The 18,322-nt window shown below is 36.6% G+C and overlaps 2 protein-coding genes and 1 non-coding gene across 4 annotated transcripts in view; all 3 read right to left on the bottom strand.

The window, feature by feature from the left end:
• Positions 1-3,873: 3,873 nt before the first annotated feature.
• Positions 3,874-12,724, bottom strand: cenpt (centromere protein T). 2 transcript variants are annotated; one of them, XM_048167036.1, is made up of 14 exons: positions 11,754-12,724; positions 11,304-11,403; positions 11,074-11,215; positions 9,322-9,409; positions 9,107-9,249; positions 8,159-8,258; positions 7,815-7,963; positions 7,051-7,622; positions 6,705-6,876; positions 5,900-6,217; positions 5,375-5,474; positions 5,148-5,294; positions 4,940-5,044; positions 3,874-4,263 (listed from the first exon to the last, which is right to left on the bottom strand). In XM_048167036.1, the coding sequence occupies exons 1-14, from the start codon at positions 11,840-11,842 to the stop codon at positions 4,134-4,136; spliced, it is 2,355 nt and encodes a 784-aa protein (XP_048022993.1). In that variant the 5' UTR covers positions 11,843-12,724; the 3' UTR covers positions 3,874-4,133. The 2 variants fall into 2 exon arrangements, with proteins under 2 accessions (XP_048022993.1, XP_048022992.1); XM_048167035.1 differs by having other exon boundaries at positions 6,705-7,622; positions 11,754-12,723.
• On the bottom strand, positions 12,622-12,749 carry LOC125253658. The gene has a single exon (XR_007181520.1). It is a non-coding gene; the product is annotated as a U6atac minor spliceosomal RNA (small nuclear RNA).
• A 3,981-nt stretch (positions 12,750-16,730) lies between these two features.
• LOC125253538 (formin-binding protein 1) overlaps positions 16,731-18,322 on the bottom strand; it is an 80,881-nt gene continuing 79,289 nt past the window's right edge. Inside the window, 1 exon segment of the mRNA XM_048167547.1 lies at positions 16,731-17,409. Within this exon segment, the coding sequence (XP_048023504.1) occupies positions 17,402-17,409 (8 nt within the window). The 3' untranslated portion in view covers positions 16,731-17,401.

The raw sequence follows: 18,322 nt of genomic DNA, 5'->3' as shown, positions 1-18,322 counted from the left end.
ATGGCGTCATTCGCGTTCTGTGTGAACAGCTTCTTACAGTGCGTTCCAAATGGCGCTTTTGCAGGGCACTTTGAAGGGAGACACTCACAGCAATAATTTCGTAGAGGTTTTCAATTCGGAATAGCATACTAACATACTGTTACTATTTCTGCCATATAAAGATATATTCGGTATGCTATTTCAAATAAGCCATAAGATTGGTCCCCTCAGTAGTTGCCCACTGTGTGTAAGATCAGATGACCAAACAAAAAATATCTTAGAAAGGTCAACATGAAAAATCTGCAAGCTATTTTACTCTCATGTAATGTGAGATTTCTTTTTTATCAGCAAGAACTTAATGTTTTTCCATCAGGAACTTATTAGAAGGTTAATGGCAGGTAGTTGAAGGGGAGGGGCTAAAAAAAATAAGAGGTCTTGATGATGTCAGCCGCAAATAAATTTGTTTCAGAGGCGGAGCAAGTTGTTACACTTGAAAGACAACCTTTTTCTTTAGAATAACTGTTTTAAGAAAATAGATAGCCCTGTTGTTGATGTTCAGGTCGACTTGATTTCACAACAGCAGCTCTCTTGTTTCACATCACTCATTTTCATCGCTAAAAATCTCATCTTAAACAATAAGTCAGCTAATTTCACACACGTGTTCCCTCGCAGATCCAGCCACATTGAGGATCATTTCTCACCCGGTGAGTCATGCACTAGATGACGTGAGCGTTCTGGCTGCTGCGGCGCTGTGTGACCCACGTTTGTGGTTTATGAAGGAGACAGAGAACAGATTGGCTTGTCAGAGGTTCGTTTTCAAGCAATGTTTGGTTTAAGTGCTACATTGTAATGAAACTTAACATGATAGATGGAGTTCGCTGGAGCGGCTGCAGTGCTGACTCATACTGTAGAGAATGTGGAAGGGTCACTGCAAGCAGGAGGAGGAGAGGAGGAGGAGGAGGAGGAGGTTGGGGCCCCTGAGGGCCACAGGGACCCAACATCTGGATAGTCGGCTCAATCTATAGCGACACCACAATGAGAATGGTGTGAAACATGAGCTGCATCTGGAATTGAAAGATTTGGATCTAAATCCAGTCTGACAGCAAATAAAGACAAGAGATACTGAGAGTTTTAGAAAGAAACAGGAATCCAGCGTCTGTCTGGGCCCGCAAATCTCAAAAACAGACTTGGCCTTGTAAAACTCACACATACACGTCTGCTTCGGTCATTAGCAAAAGGAAAAATGCTTCAGGGAATGATTAAGAAATTCACCCAAACTCTTCTATACACCATTACACCATATTAAAGTGATTATTTAACAATAATGAACAAGAGGCTGGTTTGGCTGGATAGCTGAACTGAAAATGTTTGAATAATTAAAGATTGAAAATTTCTACTCAAACTTCTAATCAGCCAAAACTATATTCACATAATATTGTCTTGTGCGTCTTACTGCTTTCATATAACAGCCTATGCGAAATAAAAATATTAATGTCATACTTCTGATTTAAGAACTACAACTGAGGCTAATAGCTGGTCTCTTCTAGTGCGGTGTAGTGATATAGTCTATACTAGATATTTTGCAACATAGTATTGACCAGTTAGCATTTAAGATCGGATTTATCCATTTTATAATGAAAAATGCTGGTGTATAACTCCAAAGCCTGCAACAGACACCATTATCACGCCTATTAACCTCCTCTGTGATGGAATGCGACTGCCACCTAGTGGACACTGTACGCAAACACATTTCTAGATCTGGTATTTTTGCATATTATATTAGTCTTTATGACTCAAATATAAGGAGTGACAGAATGTACAGAAGGCAGCACATCATAGTAATGATTCTGACTACTTCAAACAGTAATATGCCTTCAATTTAATATTAATCTTCTGTGACTTTCCAAGTGACAGAAGAGATAGGGTTGGGCATAATCAGGCAATTGATCAGTTAAGGACAAAAATATGTTGTTTTTCCTATTCAATATGAATATACAATTATAATTATTATTCAAAATATTATTATATTGAATGTTAAAAATCAGTAAATACAGAAATATTGAAATTATACTATTGCACTGTAAAATAAAAACAAGTATTTTTTAATCTTAATAATTATTTACAGAACAAAAGTAAAATTATACAGTGCCAGTTGTAACCAGTTGATATTGTTCATTGAAACTTACTGTATTATGTAGAAGAGTATTGTGAGAAAGAGATCGATTGAGCGAGTTTATTACCTGCATTCAGATTTAGCATTTTCCTTCAGGTCAGTCCTATGTTCATAATAAAAAATCTGTTTAAATGTCTGATGTATTATCTTGTCCATTTAACATTTAAGGGGTTTTCCCATGACTGACAGCGCTAGTCAAAGCATTTGTCATTTGTGTCTTGTTCCGTTTTCAAAACAATTCAGTCTTTTCAATGTAAAAGTCTTCGCTACTGATTGACACACTCATAAAGACAGTCTTTGCCGCCATCTAATGGCGTAATAATGTAACTTCTGTTGCTGTTCACGGTCAGGGACTATTTTTTCCGTTGGAAGGAATGCTTTAGTGAAAGTTTACTTCATTAATGTTGCATTGATACATATTTCTGGCTTTAATATTTGTATTGTGTGATAACCGTTTTATAAAAGCAATAAGGTACTCGAGGCTAGAGCTGTACCGTGAATAAGTCACGGCTGAAGGGTGGTGTTAGGCACGACTCGAAGCGGAGTACAGCACAGCCTCTCGTACCTTATTGCTTACATATATATATATATATATATATATATATATATATATATATATATATATATATATATATATATATATATATATAAACTGGAATAAACAGAAAGCCACCTTTTGCTTTAATTACAGTCATTAATCTCTTTGGATATGTCTGTACTGGCTTTGCATACCTAGATTGGGGAATATTTGCCCGTTCTTCCTTGAATTCCAGAATTACGCAAGCTTTTCCCTTCAATCCAGGCCAATCGCTCAGTCCCCACTAAAAAGAAACACCCCCACTACATCATGTTGCCACCACCATGCTTCACAGTAGGTATGGTGTTTTGGGTGGTGTGCTGTGTTTGCTTTTCGCCAACTGTTGCTTTTTCTTAGTTTGATGTTTTAAGGCAAAACTGGTAAATAAAGCTAGAAAAGGGTTTCTTGGAATAGGTTTTTATTTCAGGCTGTATGACAAATAATGTAACTATTTCAAAGGGGTATAATGATCTATATTGTAATACAAATATTTATGGATGTCATTCTTTGCTTTCAACATCATAGAGCTTTTATTTTGCAGAGACCTTAAGCCAAGCTTATGCAATGCTGTCAGGTCTCACATCTCAGCTCGGAAAATATGGAAATCTACATAAATACGTTAAAAAAACATCTCTGCTTATTTTTTGCATGTATAACTTGCACTGTATATTCCATACTGTATGTATAGAATACCCCGTATTTATCAATTAATGTACTACATTTGCCAAAATGTGCAATATACGATAAGAGAGTGCGCAGAAAGGTGTATCCCAGAATGCAATACACTTCCACCTCTAGTGTGGCAGATAAAGCATTTGCTGTTTACTAGATGAGAATAGGAATAAAATCATGCAAAACATAGCATACTACTAATATTATATATATATATATATATATATTATATATATATATAATTAGCATATGGATTCACATCCTAAAAAACTTCATTGAATAAGGAAGTATATACAGTATACTGCACAGTATGCAGTAAACAATACTCTATTCCAACTAGTGCATTTTGAATAATTTCCAACACAGAATCAGAATGATGATTGTGGTTTGTATTTTTCCATGGCAGAAACATTTTTGAGGCTAATTATTTTGAGGAAAGCTTTCTGTGCACGGATGAATCATGCACAATCAATTTCAAGTCCATGCAGTTTTTAATGTCTGTTTTGAAAAACGATTTGGAAAATATACATAAATGGCTAAAAATACAATGAACTGAAAGTTTATTGGTTTTCTTAATGGTGCTGCATAAAACAAATAACAGATATATTACATAAATCTTTATTTACAAAACAAGGCATTTATGTTTTAACATATAAACATATTTACAAGAGCACATGCAGACATGCACAGCTGTCCACTCCAGTGTTTAAGGAGGGCGTCACATCTGCATGTTCACCTCCTTTGTGTTGGGATGACTTTATTTCCGCTGGTGGCCACCGGGATGAGAAGTTTCCGATACTCGAGCGGAAGATATTTCTCTATCAGTATATTCACAGGCGTACCATCTGTCACAAAGCCCTGCCTGAGAAAAACAACAGAAACAAGTAGTTTAGCATGCAAAATTAAACATAGCCAATATGACTAAGAGTGGAAAAGTCTGCAAAAGTTTACAAAAACAAGTCATTCAACTCCATTAAACTTAGAGGACATATTACGCCATTTTTCAAAGTCTCGTGGGGTCTACAGAACATGCTTGAATGTTCAAAACACAATATATATATATTTTTTTTAACTTTACATATTTTACACTGTTGCAGCACCTCTCTTCCCAGACTGTCAGTAATGCTTTGTTTAGTTCCTTTCTCTATAAAGCCCATCCCACCAAATAGCATAATGTGCTCTGATTGATCAGCTGGATTAGTGTGCTGTGATTGGTCGTATCTGAAAAATGTCACACCCCTTACCACAAGTTTCAACACACTACTAACTAACTCAACCAGGCCCTGGCCTTTTTTTTTGGCGTATACCTTGGGCAGGAATTATTTAAATGAGGAATAATGTGACGTATTCATTCCTGGAAGAAAACGCAAACCTATAATGGAGGAGTTTCAGGGAGTTTAGAAACCGTGCGCACTGATATACAGAATTTGGAGTGACTTTATACTTTGTAATTTGCAGACCTTTTTCATGCTCAAACAGCAAAATTACACACTAAAGAAAGTTGAAATTTCTTAAACATCATCCTCTTTAATGTTTACCTTCTCATGAGGAGCTCAAAATCTTCAACCTCTATGGTTTTACGTTTGGCGTGAGTAGCGTATACTTCCAGATCATCTGCTAGCCGTTCAAAGTACTTCTTAAGACTAAGAGGAATAATAATTAAAAAAAAGCAGAGAAACATTGCAGGAGACATAACTTAAAATGTTCATGTTGCATAGTAGAAATAATCCTTCCCTGAGCACTTACATTTCATTAATGGCAGGGTAGACGTCACTGGCCACCTTGGTCTTGGCGAAATGCTTGAACACGCTCATGACGTAACTCTTGGGAAGAACATCAGCCCCCGCCTGACGCTTTTTTCTGGGGGCTCGTTTGGCAACCTGTGGGGCGGGACTGAGATAAATGGGTTTTAAATATGTATTAGGATACACTATAAAACAAACAACTAGAGGAGGAATGTTGTTACTAAATACCCAGCATTCACTTCTTTAAGGACTGTGGGCGTGGCCTGCGCACTAGGACTTGCGAACACTCTCTTCTGTCTTACGAAAGCAGGTGTTTTCATGGAGAGTTCTGAAATAAAAGAAAATACACTTCATGCAAAAGCAAACTAGCTAAATCTGATTTGCAAGCACATCAACAACTGATTCTTTTTAATGATTTTATAAGACTGACTCGAACGATTCACTCAAAAACTGTAAGAAAAAAATTAACAATCAATATATATATATATATATATATATATATATATATATATATATATATAATTTCTTTATTTTAGTACAAGAACAAAGGCATCTGATTCTGTGCACATTTTTAATGCACTGGTTGTTGAACCATTTCACTGAAATGATTCATTCAAATGAACTGATTTGCTAAGATGAATTTGACATAATTTAACCTGTTCTCTGAACTGATTCACTCAAATGAACTGATTCACTAAGACGAATTGGACTTCTCAAAACTGAGACATAAACATATATGAAAGCGGGTGTCACCTTCACTAAGAGCGTCTTCGTCATCATCCTCTTCCTCCTCCTCTTCCTGTGGAGGTTCAGGGCTCTGATTAGCTGGCTCAGAGTCCATCAGCTCCTCCTCCTCCTCCTCCTCCTCCTCCTCCAATTGGTTCACTTCCTCTGGGGCATTATGATGCTCTGCAAGCTCGGGCAAATCTTCCTCAGCCAGACTAGCCTCATGTTGCAACGACCTCTGCTCAGGTGTGGTGACCTCTGCCACAGGGCTGCCCGCTTGTTCTCTTTCTTCATCTGGAACGTCCTGCAAACTCTCTCTTCTCTCGTCAACAAAATACAGATGATCTGAGCAGAAACACAAACAAACAAAATCTGAATTATCAATGAATTTTAGTCATTACCATTAAAGAACTGCACACTTAAACAGGAAGAGACCATTCCGTGTAAAGCAACAGAGCACAGTTTGCTTTTTAACAAGATATTCTGAATGTCTTTCAAAGATTTGATGCCAGGAACCTTACAAACTTCATCAAATCCAACAATTATTGGTTGATATTTGGCATCAAGTAGCATTCAACATTGATGATAAAAGAAGTGTTTCTTGAGCAGCAAATCAGCATATTAGGAGTAATGATGCTGAAAATTTGCCTTTGATCACAGCAATACATTTTAATATATATTAAAATAAAAACATTTTTGGAATTTGTATTAATATTTCACAATCTGACAGTTTTTTCAGTATTTTTTTTATCATATAAAATGTATCTTTAGAAAATCTTACTGACCCCAAACTCTGTGATTTAGTCATTTCAGGCAGTCTCATTGTCCTCACCTTTCTCTCTGGGATTCAGTCCAGCTCCAAAACTCTTTGTGACTCTCATGGAGGCCGGCACTTCCAAGACAGCTCCTCTTCCCTCTGAGCGGTGAGCTCTGCGAGTTATTCGCTCTGGATTATGCAATGCGTCTGGGTTCTCTTCAATGATCTCATCTTCAGCATCCTCATGCTCAGTTTCCACAATGTTCTCATCCTCAACATTCTCCAAGTTCTCATCCTCAACTTCCTCCACGTTCTCATCCTCAACTTCCTCCACGTTCTCATCCTCAACTTCCTCCACGTTCTCATCTTCAACGTTCTCATCCTCAACTTCCTCCACGTTCTCATCTTCAACGTTCTCATCCTCAACTTCCTCCACGTTCTCATCCTCAATTTCCTCCACGTTCTCATCCTCAACTTCCTCTACGTTCTCATCCTCAGCTTCCTCTACGTTCTCATCCTCAGCTTCCTCATACTCAACTTCCACAACGTTCCCATACTCAACTTCCACAATTGACTCCCGATCTTTTAGCTCCACGTACTGAGATTCAGGAAGTGATTCTGTCATTGCCTGTGTTGGAGCAAGTACAATATCATCTCCAGGACTCAAAAAAACATCATATCCTCCTCCTTGGGATGAAGGCACCACCTCTTCCTCTTCCTGTGATGGTGCCTCAATCTCATGGTCTTTTTCTTCTTGAAATAAAATCTCTGAATCCCTAACATCAGGAATTTCACTGACATGATCCTCTTTGTCATCTTTTTCTTGGTTTTCTCTCTCAAGCCCATGTTCCCTCTCCATCTCTGCAGACGGCCCTACTGTGTCATCTTTTTTCGGGTGGATGTAAAGCTCTGTGACATCATTGAGGCCAAGCGTGAACTTCTGCCATGAAGAATCTTCTAGAGTTTTTCCATCCTGAACTACAGAGTGAACATCTAAAGGACAGAGAAACCATTTTAGATACAGAACAAATAAGATGCATATTATCAGATTCTGTGTATATTAGGGCTTCACGATTTTGGGTTAATCTAATTGTTATTTTTCCGATAAAACTTGCCATTGCAATTTAAATTGCATTCGATTTTGGCTTCATTTCGATTAATTGTGCAGCCCTAGTGTATATAAACCTTGGTTTAGGCCCTGCTCCAAGCATTTCTGAACGGCCTCGTCAAATGAATCCACAGACAGCACCCTCCGATTGGACACCTTCCGCTGGAGCCCCGCCCTCTCGGTGCGCTTCTCCACAAATGGGGTCTTCAAGGTCAGGTTCAACCCACTGACAGAAAATAAACTTGAATGAATCACACCCAAAATGCCTCAATCAATCATCTCTTACAATTCAATTTCAACCATGTACTTCCCATACAGTTCCTAATACATTTAATGACAATTTAGCAATTTTTATTTACTTTCCATTGCCAGTTTTAGTGACCAGGCCCGTTTATTGGAAAATAATGGACAACGCATTTACCTCTTTAAGCCAGCAGACAAATCCAAATCATGAGATGCATCCGATTTCTCTTGAGGGCCATCACCTCTGTGAGAGACATGTGAGACGTCCTCTGTGTTGTCTGAGAACACAGAAAAAGGTCAGATGATGCTTTATCAAGAGTGGTCTGTTGCACGTGACATCATGTGCCGATATTCCGATACATATGCTAGGGATGCACCGATCAGGAGTTTTTATAGCCAATTCCGATTGCTGATATTTTACAAGCAAATGGGCCAATTCCGATACCAATTTTTTACATTTATTTATTTGTCGTTTATTTGCTCTGCATGAGCAGTTGTTTTTTATTTAAATTAGTTTGTATAATTTGAAGATTTAAAGCAAAAACAAAATGGTCTGATTGTGAAATGATGCTACATAAAACATACCTGCACAAAACAAAAACAGCAGACAGACTGAATGAAGATGCAAATTCACTCTCTGTCAGTAGGTGGCGTTTATAGAACAGCAGCGGAATAGCATTTCCTTGGTTCTAAACACTATAATTATAGGAAAAGAAAATGCCATCGAAACTTTTCTGAAGACAGTTCCCTTCAGAGATACATTCATATAAACCCCCAATTCAATATTTATATTTTTGTTCCAATATTTTGAGCATCGCAAACAGCTAGCTGCGCCTGGTACAGAATTTTGTCTCCTCGTGTCCGTCTTCAGCCTGTGTTAACGTTCTGTTTACAGACTTTGTAATATTTCCACACAAATGACATTTTTGGGAAATGATTGCAATGCAGTTTGTGTGCAAGTCCAGAACAGAGATCAGCCAAAATAAAACAAAAAACTAATTGATGGCCGGTCGACCGGTGCATCTTTAGCATATGCAGTACGCCCGCTTTCAATTCTAAACACAGACAAACTTGCTGACAGAATCAAAGGAAACAGGTGTATAACAGGTTAGAATGGGTGAAGCACCTGGCAGCTGATCAAACTGTCTCTCCAACGCAGACACATTGAAGGTGCGCTGTGGTTTCCTGCGGCTCAATCCTCTGACCACATGCGTCAGGGGTTCGGTGTTCAGGGTCAGATCAGACAGTTCCACTCCAGACAGACCTTCACTGAGGAAAACACAGGCACATGAACACAACGTGTCGAGAACTACAAATACACGAGACTGAAGAGCTACTAACGTTCTCTCTCCGGCACTGGACTCGGCTGGATTCGGTTCTGCTTCTTGCAGTGCAGGCTGACCCGACATCAGCAGCGATGCTTCGGTCTCTGAAACACACATGGGTGAAACATCAAAAACGGGTTTTCTGCTTCCAAATTTTTTTTTAATAATATTTGATGCAAAGTTTTTGCAAAATTAATTATCATTACAGTCACATTAGTACCGTCATCTTCTGATTATTCAGGTATTAGTTATTTATACAGTGATAATAGGTAAGCATTAAAAACCTGTAACTAGTCAAAGACTGTCAATTATTTAGACTACATAAAAATAAAATAAATATATATAAATAAATAAAAAATAATATAAGAATATATATAACAAAAATATCTCACTATATTAGTAAAGATAATTGTATATAAATAATTATATTAATCATTAAAAATAAAAATAAAAATTAATTAAGCTACTGGACGGTGTATCCAGAAACATGCTGAAATAGTGTGTAAACTTACAAAGACAGCTCAAGTGAACTAAATATTGCAACTAAAAGGAAAACATGAAATAAAACTTAGTATTGAGTATATTCCAGTGTTGTAAAACTATTAAAAATTTTCGTTTATTTGAATAAATCTGAAACCAAGTTATAAATATTAGATGAATAACTTAAAAATTAGAAAAGTTGCCATAAAATAGGTTTAAGTTGACAAAGACAAACAAAACAAAATTTAATAAAAATGATAAAAGCACATTACAAAATTACTAAAACTTGAACTAAAATTAAAGCTAATTCAAAATATTAATAATTACTGTAATAGTACATGCAGATTCAAATGTTCTGCTGTGATTTTGTCAAAGTTTAAAAGACATTGCCATTTAGGAATGAGATCGTGTGGGTGTTTGAATGCAGTTCTAATAGTATATAAATAATATTTGTACTTTCCATGGCTTTTCCATGTTTGGAAATGAAAAATTCCCTGATATTTCTAGGTATTCCATAGCTATAATATCTCAGAATCTCTCTCTTTATTAATTCATCCATCTGCGTTTCTTGACATTATAGGGTTAGTTCACCCAAAAATGAAAATAATGTCATTTATTACTCAACCTCATGCCGTTCCACACCCGTAAGACCTTTGTTCATCTTCAGAACACACATTAAGATATTTTTGTTGAAATCCGATGGCTCAGTGAGGCCTGCATAGCCAGCAATGACATTTCCTCTCTCAAGATCCATTAATGTACTAAAAACATATTTAAATCAGTTCATGCGAGTACAGTGGTTCAATATTAATATTATAAAGCGACGAGAATATTTTTGGTGCGCCAAAAAAAACAAAATAGTGACATATATTGATGGCTGATTTCAAAACACTGCTTCAGGAAGCATCGGAGTGTTATGATTCTTCTGTGTCGAATCATGATTCGACACGCTGATTCATTGTGCTCCGATGCTTCCTGAAGCAGTGTTTTGAAATCAGCCTTTAAATATGTATTTAAATATTTAATAATTTTGTATTTAATAAATCTGATTTAAATATGTTTTTAGTACATTAATGGATCTTGAGAGAGGAAATGTCATTGCTGGCTATTCAGGCCTCACTGAGCCATTGGATTTAATCAAAAATATCTTAATTTGTGTTCCGAAGATTAATGAAGGTCTTATGGGTGTGGAACGGCATGAAGGTGAGTAATAAATGACAGTATTTTCATTTTTGGGTGAACTAACCCTTTAATCAGTTCATTCCTGAAACCCTGAGTTTCCACTCACCCATCTGAATGATTCCCCTGAGCAGACCACGAGTCGTCATGTCCTCGTCATACAGTTGGGACGGGGCTGCGACAGGAGGGTCCGTCTTTGCCACTGTTGACCTCCGTCGTTTAGGTGAAGGGAGGGGTGACAGAGAGGCACTCTGGGAAAAAAAAGAGGAAGGTATTAAGGATGTGATTATGTAGAATACGCAGCTGTATATATAATAATTCATTAGACACCACACATACCTCATGGAGCTTCTTCTTGAGTCTCTGGCGTAAGGCAGATCCAGGACTCTCCAGACCAGGGGTATTTTTCAGCCTCGCGCTCCGCCGTGTACTGCTTGAACTGAAACACATAACAAACATTGAAAAGCAATACAGAAAATTATGGAAGTTTTGTATTGTTGTCTGTAATGGTTATAATTCACAATTTGTATGATTTTAAAAGATAATGCTAAATAGAAAGTTAATACTACAACCAGCATACAGATAATAGCTGTCCCCTTATGTCATATTTGTATTTAGTTGTTAAATTCATAATTTTATAAAAAAAAATATTTTTAGGTAACTATTTGTTTATGTATATGTGTGCATTCCATTTGCATAAACTGATTTAAAAGTAAGCAAACACATATAAAATCATGCTGGGCGTTTTATATGTTTACAAAATGCAAGTGACATTTGAAATAAATTCACCTTCTGGTTACAGGAGATCTGGGTAACTCCGTGTGCAGGACTTTCCTCAACAAAACCCGAGCAGATATGTCCTCTTCTGTTGAATCCATCGTTTCTTATCGTAGTTTATCACAAAATTATATTTTCACAAAAGCCACAAACCCTAAACTACATTAAAATGAAATGAAACAACAAACAAAAACATCGTCGACTGCGTCTGGGGTTTGAAATGGAAGTCACTCCCGCTCGTTCGTTCAAGTGAATCTCGCGATATTTTGTCGATCGCTTTCATTGGCTGTTAAGTTTACAGTAATTTCGTACATCCTCAAGGGGGCGCACGACGGCTCAGAAATCTGAATCCTCCATAGACCTCCATTGAAATTTCAGTGCGATTTGTTAAGTATAATAGTCTAAATGTAATAAATTGATACCTAACATATACATTAAAATAATCTCCAATAATCTATATAAAATTATTTTAAACGTTTTAATCAATGATCAGAACCAGAACATCGTTGAGAAAAGTACCGTAAATCACGTGGAAGGGCTAACTTAGTCCTGTGGTTACGGTTTTGTTAAGTCTAAATAATAACACCGAAGAAATTACCAGTACTGAATGCCAAATTTCGCAAAAGTCAAGTTATAAATAAGATAAATATTTTTTCAACCGCCATACCTAACCCACCAGAGCACGTCCTGTATGTAAATCACACCCCATCAAGGAATATATTTCATTCTAGCTCGCATTTCATGTTGAAGAAGCTACATAGAGTCCTCTTTCTTCTAATAGAGCATTGCATTAACACGTATTTTACCACCGAGAGATAGCTTTGTATATCTGAGTTTGTGTTCTGCATAATGCAGTACGCTATGAGACAGAAATAACAAAAAAAAAACTTGGTTAGAGATGCCACGAAGTAGGTGGCAATGCCTTAACCGTATGTGTGTTGAAGGCCACTAGGACCTCTTCCATCCTTGTCAAGGGGAGTGCTAACCTTCTCTCCTTTCATACAACACATTGGACACCGTTGCTTCTCAGAGAATATATAGGCCGGTATGTGCCTGTAATTCGCAACAACGGTGATAAATTTCAAAATGATTTGTTTCCCCTCCCCATACTTTATATATCATATATTGTTGTATATACACGTTTACAGAAACATTATAAGCTTATTAGTTAGATTTATCTTTGATTTGTTTCTAAAAAGTTGTTTTTGCGATCCTTAGGCGCCTTGCATGGCATTCTCATTTGCATCTCGCACATGCCGACCAATCATAACGACGCAAGAGTATACGTCACAGACCCTTGCCCAGGAAGTAAACACAAGCGCATGCGGTAAAAAAGCCGTTGTTGCGGTACGTCTTATCTTTCTGTTATGTATCTTACTACATCATTTTATTAACTTTTAAATGTCTTCCCCATTATTTATCTGATCTTCTGCATTATTATTCTCCTTCTCGCTGTCTCCGGACATCTGACTTAAAACTGCTTAGCCTACCGTACCTCGGCGCGTTTTCGTCTCTCAACAACAGTCTATGGTGGTAGATCATTAGGTGCTGTGGCTCCTAAACTGATACTATATCCTCATTCAAATCTCAACTAAAACCGTATGTTTTCTTACAGTACTTCCAACCCTCCCATTTAGTATTCTGCTGTTTAGTTACTGTATATTTGTGTGTATGCTATCTATCTACTATATGATGCATACATTTATTTGTCCCCAAGATGTGATTGAATGGGTACACACACACACTCATGTTTGTTTCACTATAATAGAGAGGACACTGATATTCTAATGATAATTTAATGATATTTTCTATGGCCTAACCCAAGTTAACCCAAATTTACCCATTACAGAAACTTGCAAAACACTAGAGTAAAAACATTTTGGCCGATTTATAAGCCTTTTTAACTAGTGAGGCCCAGTAAAATGTGATCACTAGTCAGTTGCCATAATATTTCACTATATAAGTGAAGAAATTTGCCCCTTACAAGTACAGCCAACCTGTACACACTCACACTAAGACAATAATTCTTTGATTTCCCCCCTCTATCTTTAATTGCCACAGTTCACACACACACAGGTTTGTATTGCTATCTTAGTGAGGACATTGCATATATTTCCATTGATTTTATATCAGGTCAATGATATTTTCTATCCCCTAACCCAGTGATTCTCAGCCTTATTTAAGTATTGGACCCATCCTCAAGGACCCCAGAATAAAATCATTGGTATCATTAATGTCTTTGTGACGACCAAATGCAATAAAGTATAATTTACTACTACGTTAGTTGACTTGTCCTATATTTAGTCATATCGTCAGTTATATTATACATATTTTATCTTCTTCTTTTATGGGAACATGTCAAATGTCAAAATATACAAAAAATCATATTCAGATATTTTATAAGGACCCCCTGGCATTATGTCAAGGACCACTAGGGGTCCATGGAGAAACACTGCTACTCCTAAACCTACCCATCACAGAAACGTGCACATCACTAGATTTAAATTTTGGTTGATTTATAAACCTTTTAAAATAGTGAGGACCAGTCAATGTCCTCACTAGTGGGTTGTGAAAGTATTCCACAATATAAGTGAGGACATTCGGTCCTCACAAGTATAGTGAAAACAAGTACACACACACACAGTGATACACTGAGACAATAATTCTTTGATTTTCCCCCTCTATCTTTAATTGGCACAGTTAAACACATACAAAGTATTCAGTGCTCCAAAAACACAAGCATAACAAATAAAACACAAACAAAAAAGTGCAAAACAAACATTTGGCAGACCTAACCAAACGAGACAAAAAAAAAAAAAAAGTTTAATTCATTTAGCAAAGCAGAGAAAAGAAACTGGGACATTTTTATTAATCAAAATTTAAAAATAGACTCTTACCATGGATTGGTAGTTCACTCTTATTTATAGACTTGTACGCATAGATATACATATGTATATATTTATATTTAAAATTCTCTGATTTGGGAATGGTGTTTTGAAGCCCCAAAGAGAGCAAGCAGGGGCCGAGGGCAAATGATTCTTATCGCTGATAGGTCAAATAAGACAGCTGTGAGTGTATATGTCACATGGTGATAGCCGGAAGAGAATAACAATGCTGAAAAGGCTGAAATGTTAAAGTTGTTTTGCAATTGTTTTGTTCTCAAAGAGAAACCGAGCACTTGAGACAGTGCGTAAGTTCGGAAGACAGACATAATGACGCTTTCCTCTTTAAGATGGTGAGAAGTTCTCCGCCTTTCAAAACCTTCTCTCATTTATTACAGTTTCATATTCATAGGTTCATCAATAGCGAGTCAGTCAGTTATGAGGAGATGCTGCTCAATTCATTCAACATAATTCATCAATAAGCGCTTCATTAAACATAATAAAAGCATTCAGCATTAAATAGCAGATTTGTGGGATGAGTGAATTTTCATGTCCATGATGCTGCCTGTAGAGATGTAGATGTTTTGGGCTTCAAACCTACTTAAGAATCAAGAGATAATGAAAAAATTTAAAATATCTAAAACCTCTCCTGGACCCAAAATGATTGTGTGAGAAAACGTAAAAAAAAAATATATATAAAGAAAAGTTAAAATTATGTGCCTCAGGGATGGTGAGTAGTCAGTGGAAGATGATGAAATTAAAAAATATAATCTCTTCACAACAGACATTGCAGAAAGAAAAAAAAAACTCCCCTTTCGTCAAACCACAGTGATAACATTATAAGGGAAAAAAAAAAAAAATCATTTAAAAACCTCAAGCATGGAGTTCAATCTTCAGGTTAAGACAGCCATACAAATGCCAAACACAGATCACATGATGCATGTTAAATGTCTGGTTAACCTGTACATTTGGCTCAGAGTACATTTAAACCCTTACACACACACATATATATATATATACCTTGTCGCCAACCAAAACCGAGGTTGCGGTATTCTCGGCTGGGTTCTCCACAGGGTAAAACCATGAAGACATGAACAAAACAGCTGTCACAATAAATACATACCCATATAAACAGGACATTAGCATATTCATGTATGTAAATATAGCCCCTCCCCTGCTGGACAACAAAAAACTGCACTTGAGCGTGACGACTGGACGGTTAAGGTAAAGCATGAAGTCATTAAATGAATGGAAATGTGAATCACTGAAGGGACGTTAGATAAAAATGAGTTAGATGGCAGACAGAGTATTAGTAATTGCACTGGAAGGGCGGAGACAGAGGAGGTGCCAGGGCAAGCAGACATGCTATTGGCCAGTGAAGCCCCGCCCCTGACGTGTGTGACCAGCAGCTGTTATCTTTGGGAGGTGGAGTCAAAGGTTCTAAAGGGGTGTGGCCTGATAAAGGAGCCGGAATGAGTGACATCATGAAGAATTCTAATGCTGCGTTCCATTCAACTCGGCGAAAATTCCAACTTGAAACTTGGAAAAGTGCAATAGAAGGGCACTTGAAGACATTTCACATCATACAAACAAAGCGGAGCATGTGGTTAATGTTAAACGAGTGCTTTAAAGCAAATAAAATGCAAGAATGAGTCAACGTTCCTATATTATATGTTTTTAGATGTTTAAAACATAAACCTGTAAAATGTGCTTGCTTTGCCATTTTGTTTCTTTATTCACTATCGACCAAAAGTTTGGAATAATTATGTTTTTTATATATATATATATATATATATATATATATATATATATATATGAAAGAAGTTTATGATCACCAAGGCTTAATTATTCTTCAGGTATCCTTCAGAAATCATTCTCATATGCTGATTTTCTGCTCAAGAAACATTTCTTGTTATCAATGTTGAAAACAGTTGTGCTCTCCACAAAAATATTGCGCAGCACAACTGTTTTAAACATTGACAATAATCAGAAATGTTTTTTTGAGGAGCAAATCAGCATATCAGAATGATTTCTGAAGGATCATGTGACTCTGAAGACTGGAGTAATGATGCTGAAAATTCAGCTTTGATCACAGGAATAAATTACATGCTAAAATATAGTAAAATAGAAAACAGTTCTTTTAATTTGCAATAATATTTCACAATATTACTGTTTTTACTGTATGTTTGATCAAATAAAAACAGCCTCGGTGAGACTTCTTTCAAAAAAACATTCCAAACCGTTAGCGCACATCATCTTCCGAGCATCAAGATGTAGATGTCAAGTAGGAAAACGGACGGAACGCAGCAGTATTGTGGTACCGCAAATTCAGCTCCTTTTACAGACCACGTTCCCAGTTCAGGATAGGTCAGGGAATCGGAAGCAAGACCGTTTCAAGCTGTTAAAGACATACATACACACACTCATTCGCACCAGGCTGAAAGAAACGTTAGCGCCGTTCAGCAGCGATGAAGAGCCGTAAAGCAAAATGATATATGTAGATCATATTCACCTCATTATAAAATAACAGACAGGTAAGAAATCTAAATGTCATAATATTTTTCTCTGATTTGCTGTTAAAGTTCCTCTCTACAGCAGGAGAATTTAGGCCGAGAGGTCTCTATAGCCTCTTCCTCTCGCTTCTTTCACTGTTCCTCTCTTTATTTTGTGTCTGTCTCTCATCTGTCTCACTCTAGGGCGGTTCATGGAGGGTAGGCTGTAGTTTTCCCCACATGTGGCTGCTGTTTGCCCTGCACCACTGAGTCCTCCTTCCATACTTTACGAATCTGCAGTCATACAAACAAACAAACAAACAAATGAAAAACAAAAGAAAAAACATGTTAGACTTGGTGAAGTGATGGATTCATGCCCCCTATGAATGGCTTTTCACACTATACTTAAAGGGATAGTTCACCCAAAAACAAAACCTTTGTCATCATTTAATCACGTGCAAATTGTTCTACACCCGTATGAGTTTCTTTGTTATTTGTTTGAAGAATGTGGGTAACCAAACAGAAAAAAATACTATGGAAGTCAATGGAGACCAGAAACTGTTTGGTTACCCACATTCTTCAAAATATCTTCTTTTGTGTTCAGCAGAACAAAGAAATGCATACGGCTTGAAGAAATGTTACATTTTCGGGTGAACTATCCCTTTAACTCTGGGTTTTCTACTTTTTAATTTTAGGTCATTTTTATCCATGGGTTAAGCAACATTTAATGCCAGTGTTATTTTAATATTATTTGTATACTAGCATAGTGTATATTAATATTTAGAATTAGCTTTTATTTTTATATTTTCAGGTTACATTTTCAATTTTGAATAATTGTTATGTGGGTTTGTCATTTTTATTAGTTCTTTAAATATTTATTTTTAGTTTAAATAATTTTTTTTTTTTTTAAGTTTTAGCCATTTTAGTACATAAACTTATTTCAGTTGGTTGCTAATGCAACATTTCAGATTTTCATTTATGTTCTTTAAAGGTCCAGTGTGCAATATTTAGCAGGATCTATTGACAGAAATGCATATGTATATTATATATGTATATAATATACATAACTATGTTTTCAGTGGTGTATAAAGACCTTACATAATGAACCGTTATGTTTTTACATTTCTATCTCATACACCGCAGGTCCCCTTACATGGAAGTCGCCATTTTGCACCGCCGTGTTTCTACAGTAGCCCTAAATGGACAA

This window comes from Megalobrama amblycephala, linkage group LG18 (genome assembly GCF_018812025.1).
Source record: "Megalobrama amblycephala isolate DHTTF-2021 linkage group LG18, ASM1881202v1, whole genome shotgun sequence".
Classification (NCBI taxonomy): domain Eukaryota; kingdom Metazoa; phylum Chordata; class Actinopteri; order Cypriniformes; family Xenocyprididae; genus Megalobrama; species Megalobrama amblycephala.
Note: the sequence above shows the minus strand (reverse complement) of the source record. Positions and strands in the feature narration are given on the sequence as shown.

Excerpts from the sequence above, each read along its gene's own strand:
- cenpt (XM_048167035.1), bottom strand. The coding sequence starts at position 11,842 with ATGGATTCAACAGAAGAGGACATATCTGCTCGGGTTTTGTTGAGGAAA. Across the intron at positions 7,964-8,158 it reads TTGTCTGCTGGCTTAAAGAG|TGGGTTGAACCTGACCTTGA; the intron begins GTAAATGCGTTG and ends ATTTTCTGTCAG. Across the intron at positions 7,623-7,814 it reads GGAGCAGGGCCTAAACCAAG|ATGTTCACTCTGTAGTTCAG; the intron begins GTTTATATACAC and ends TCTGTCCTTTAG.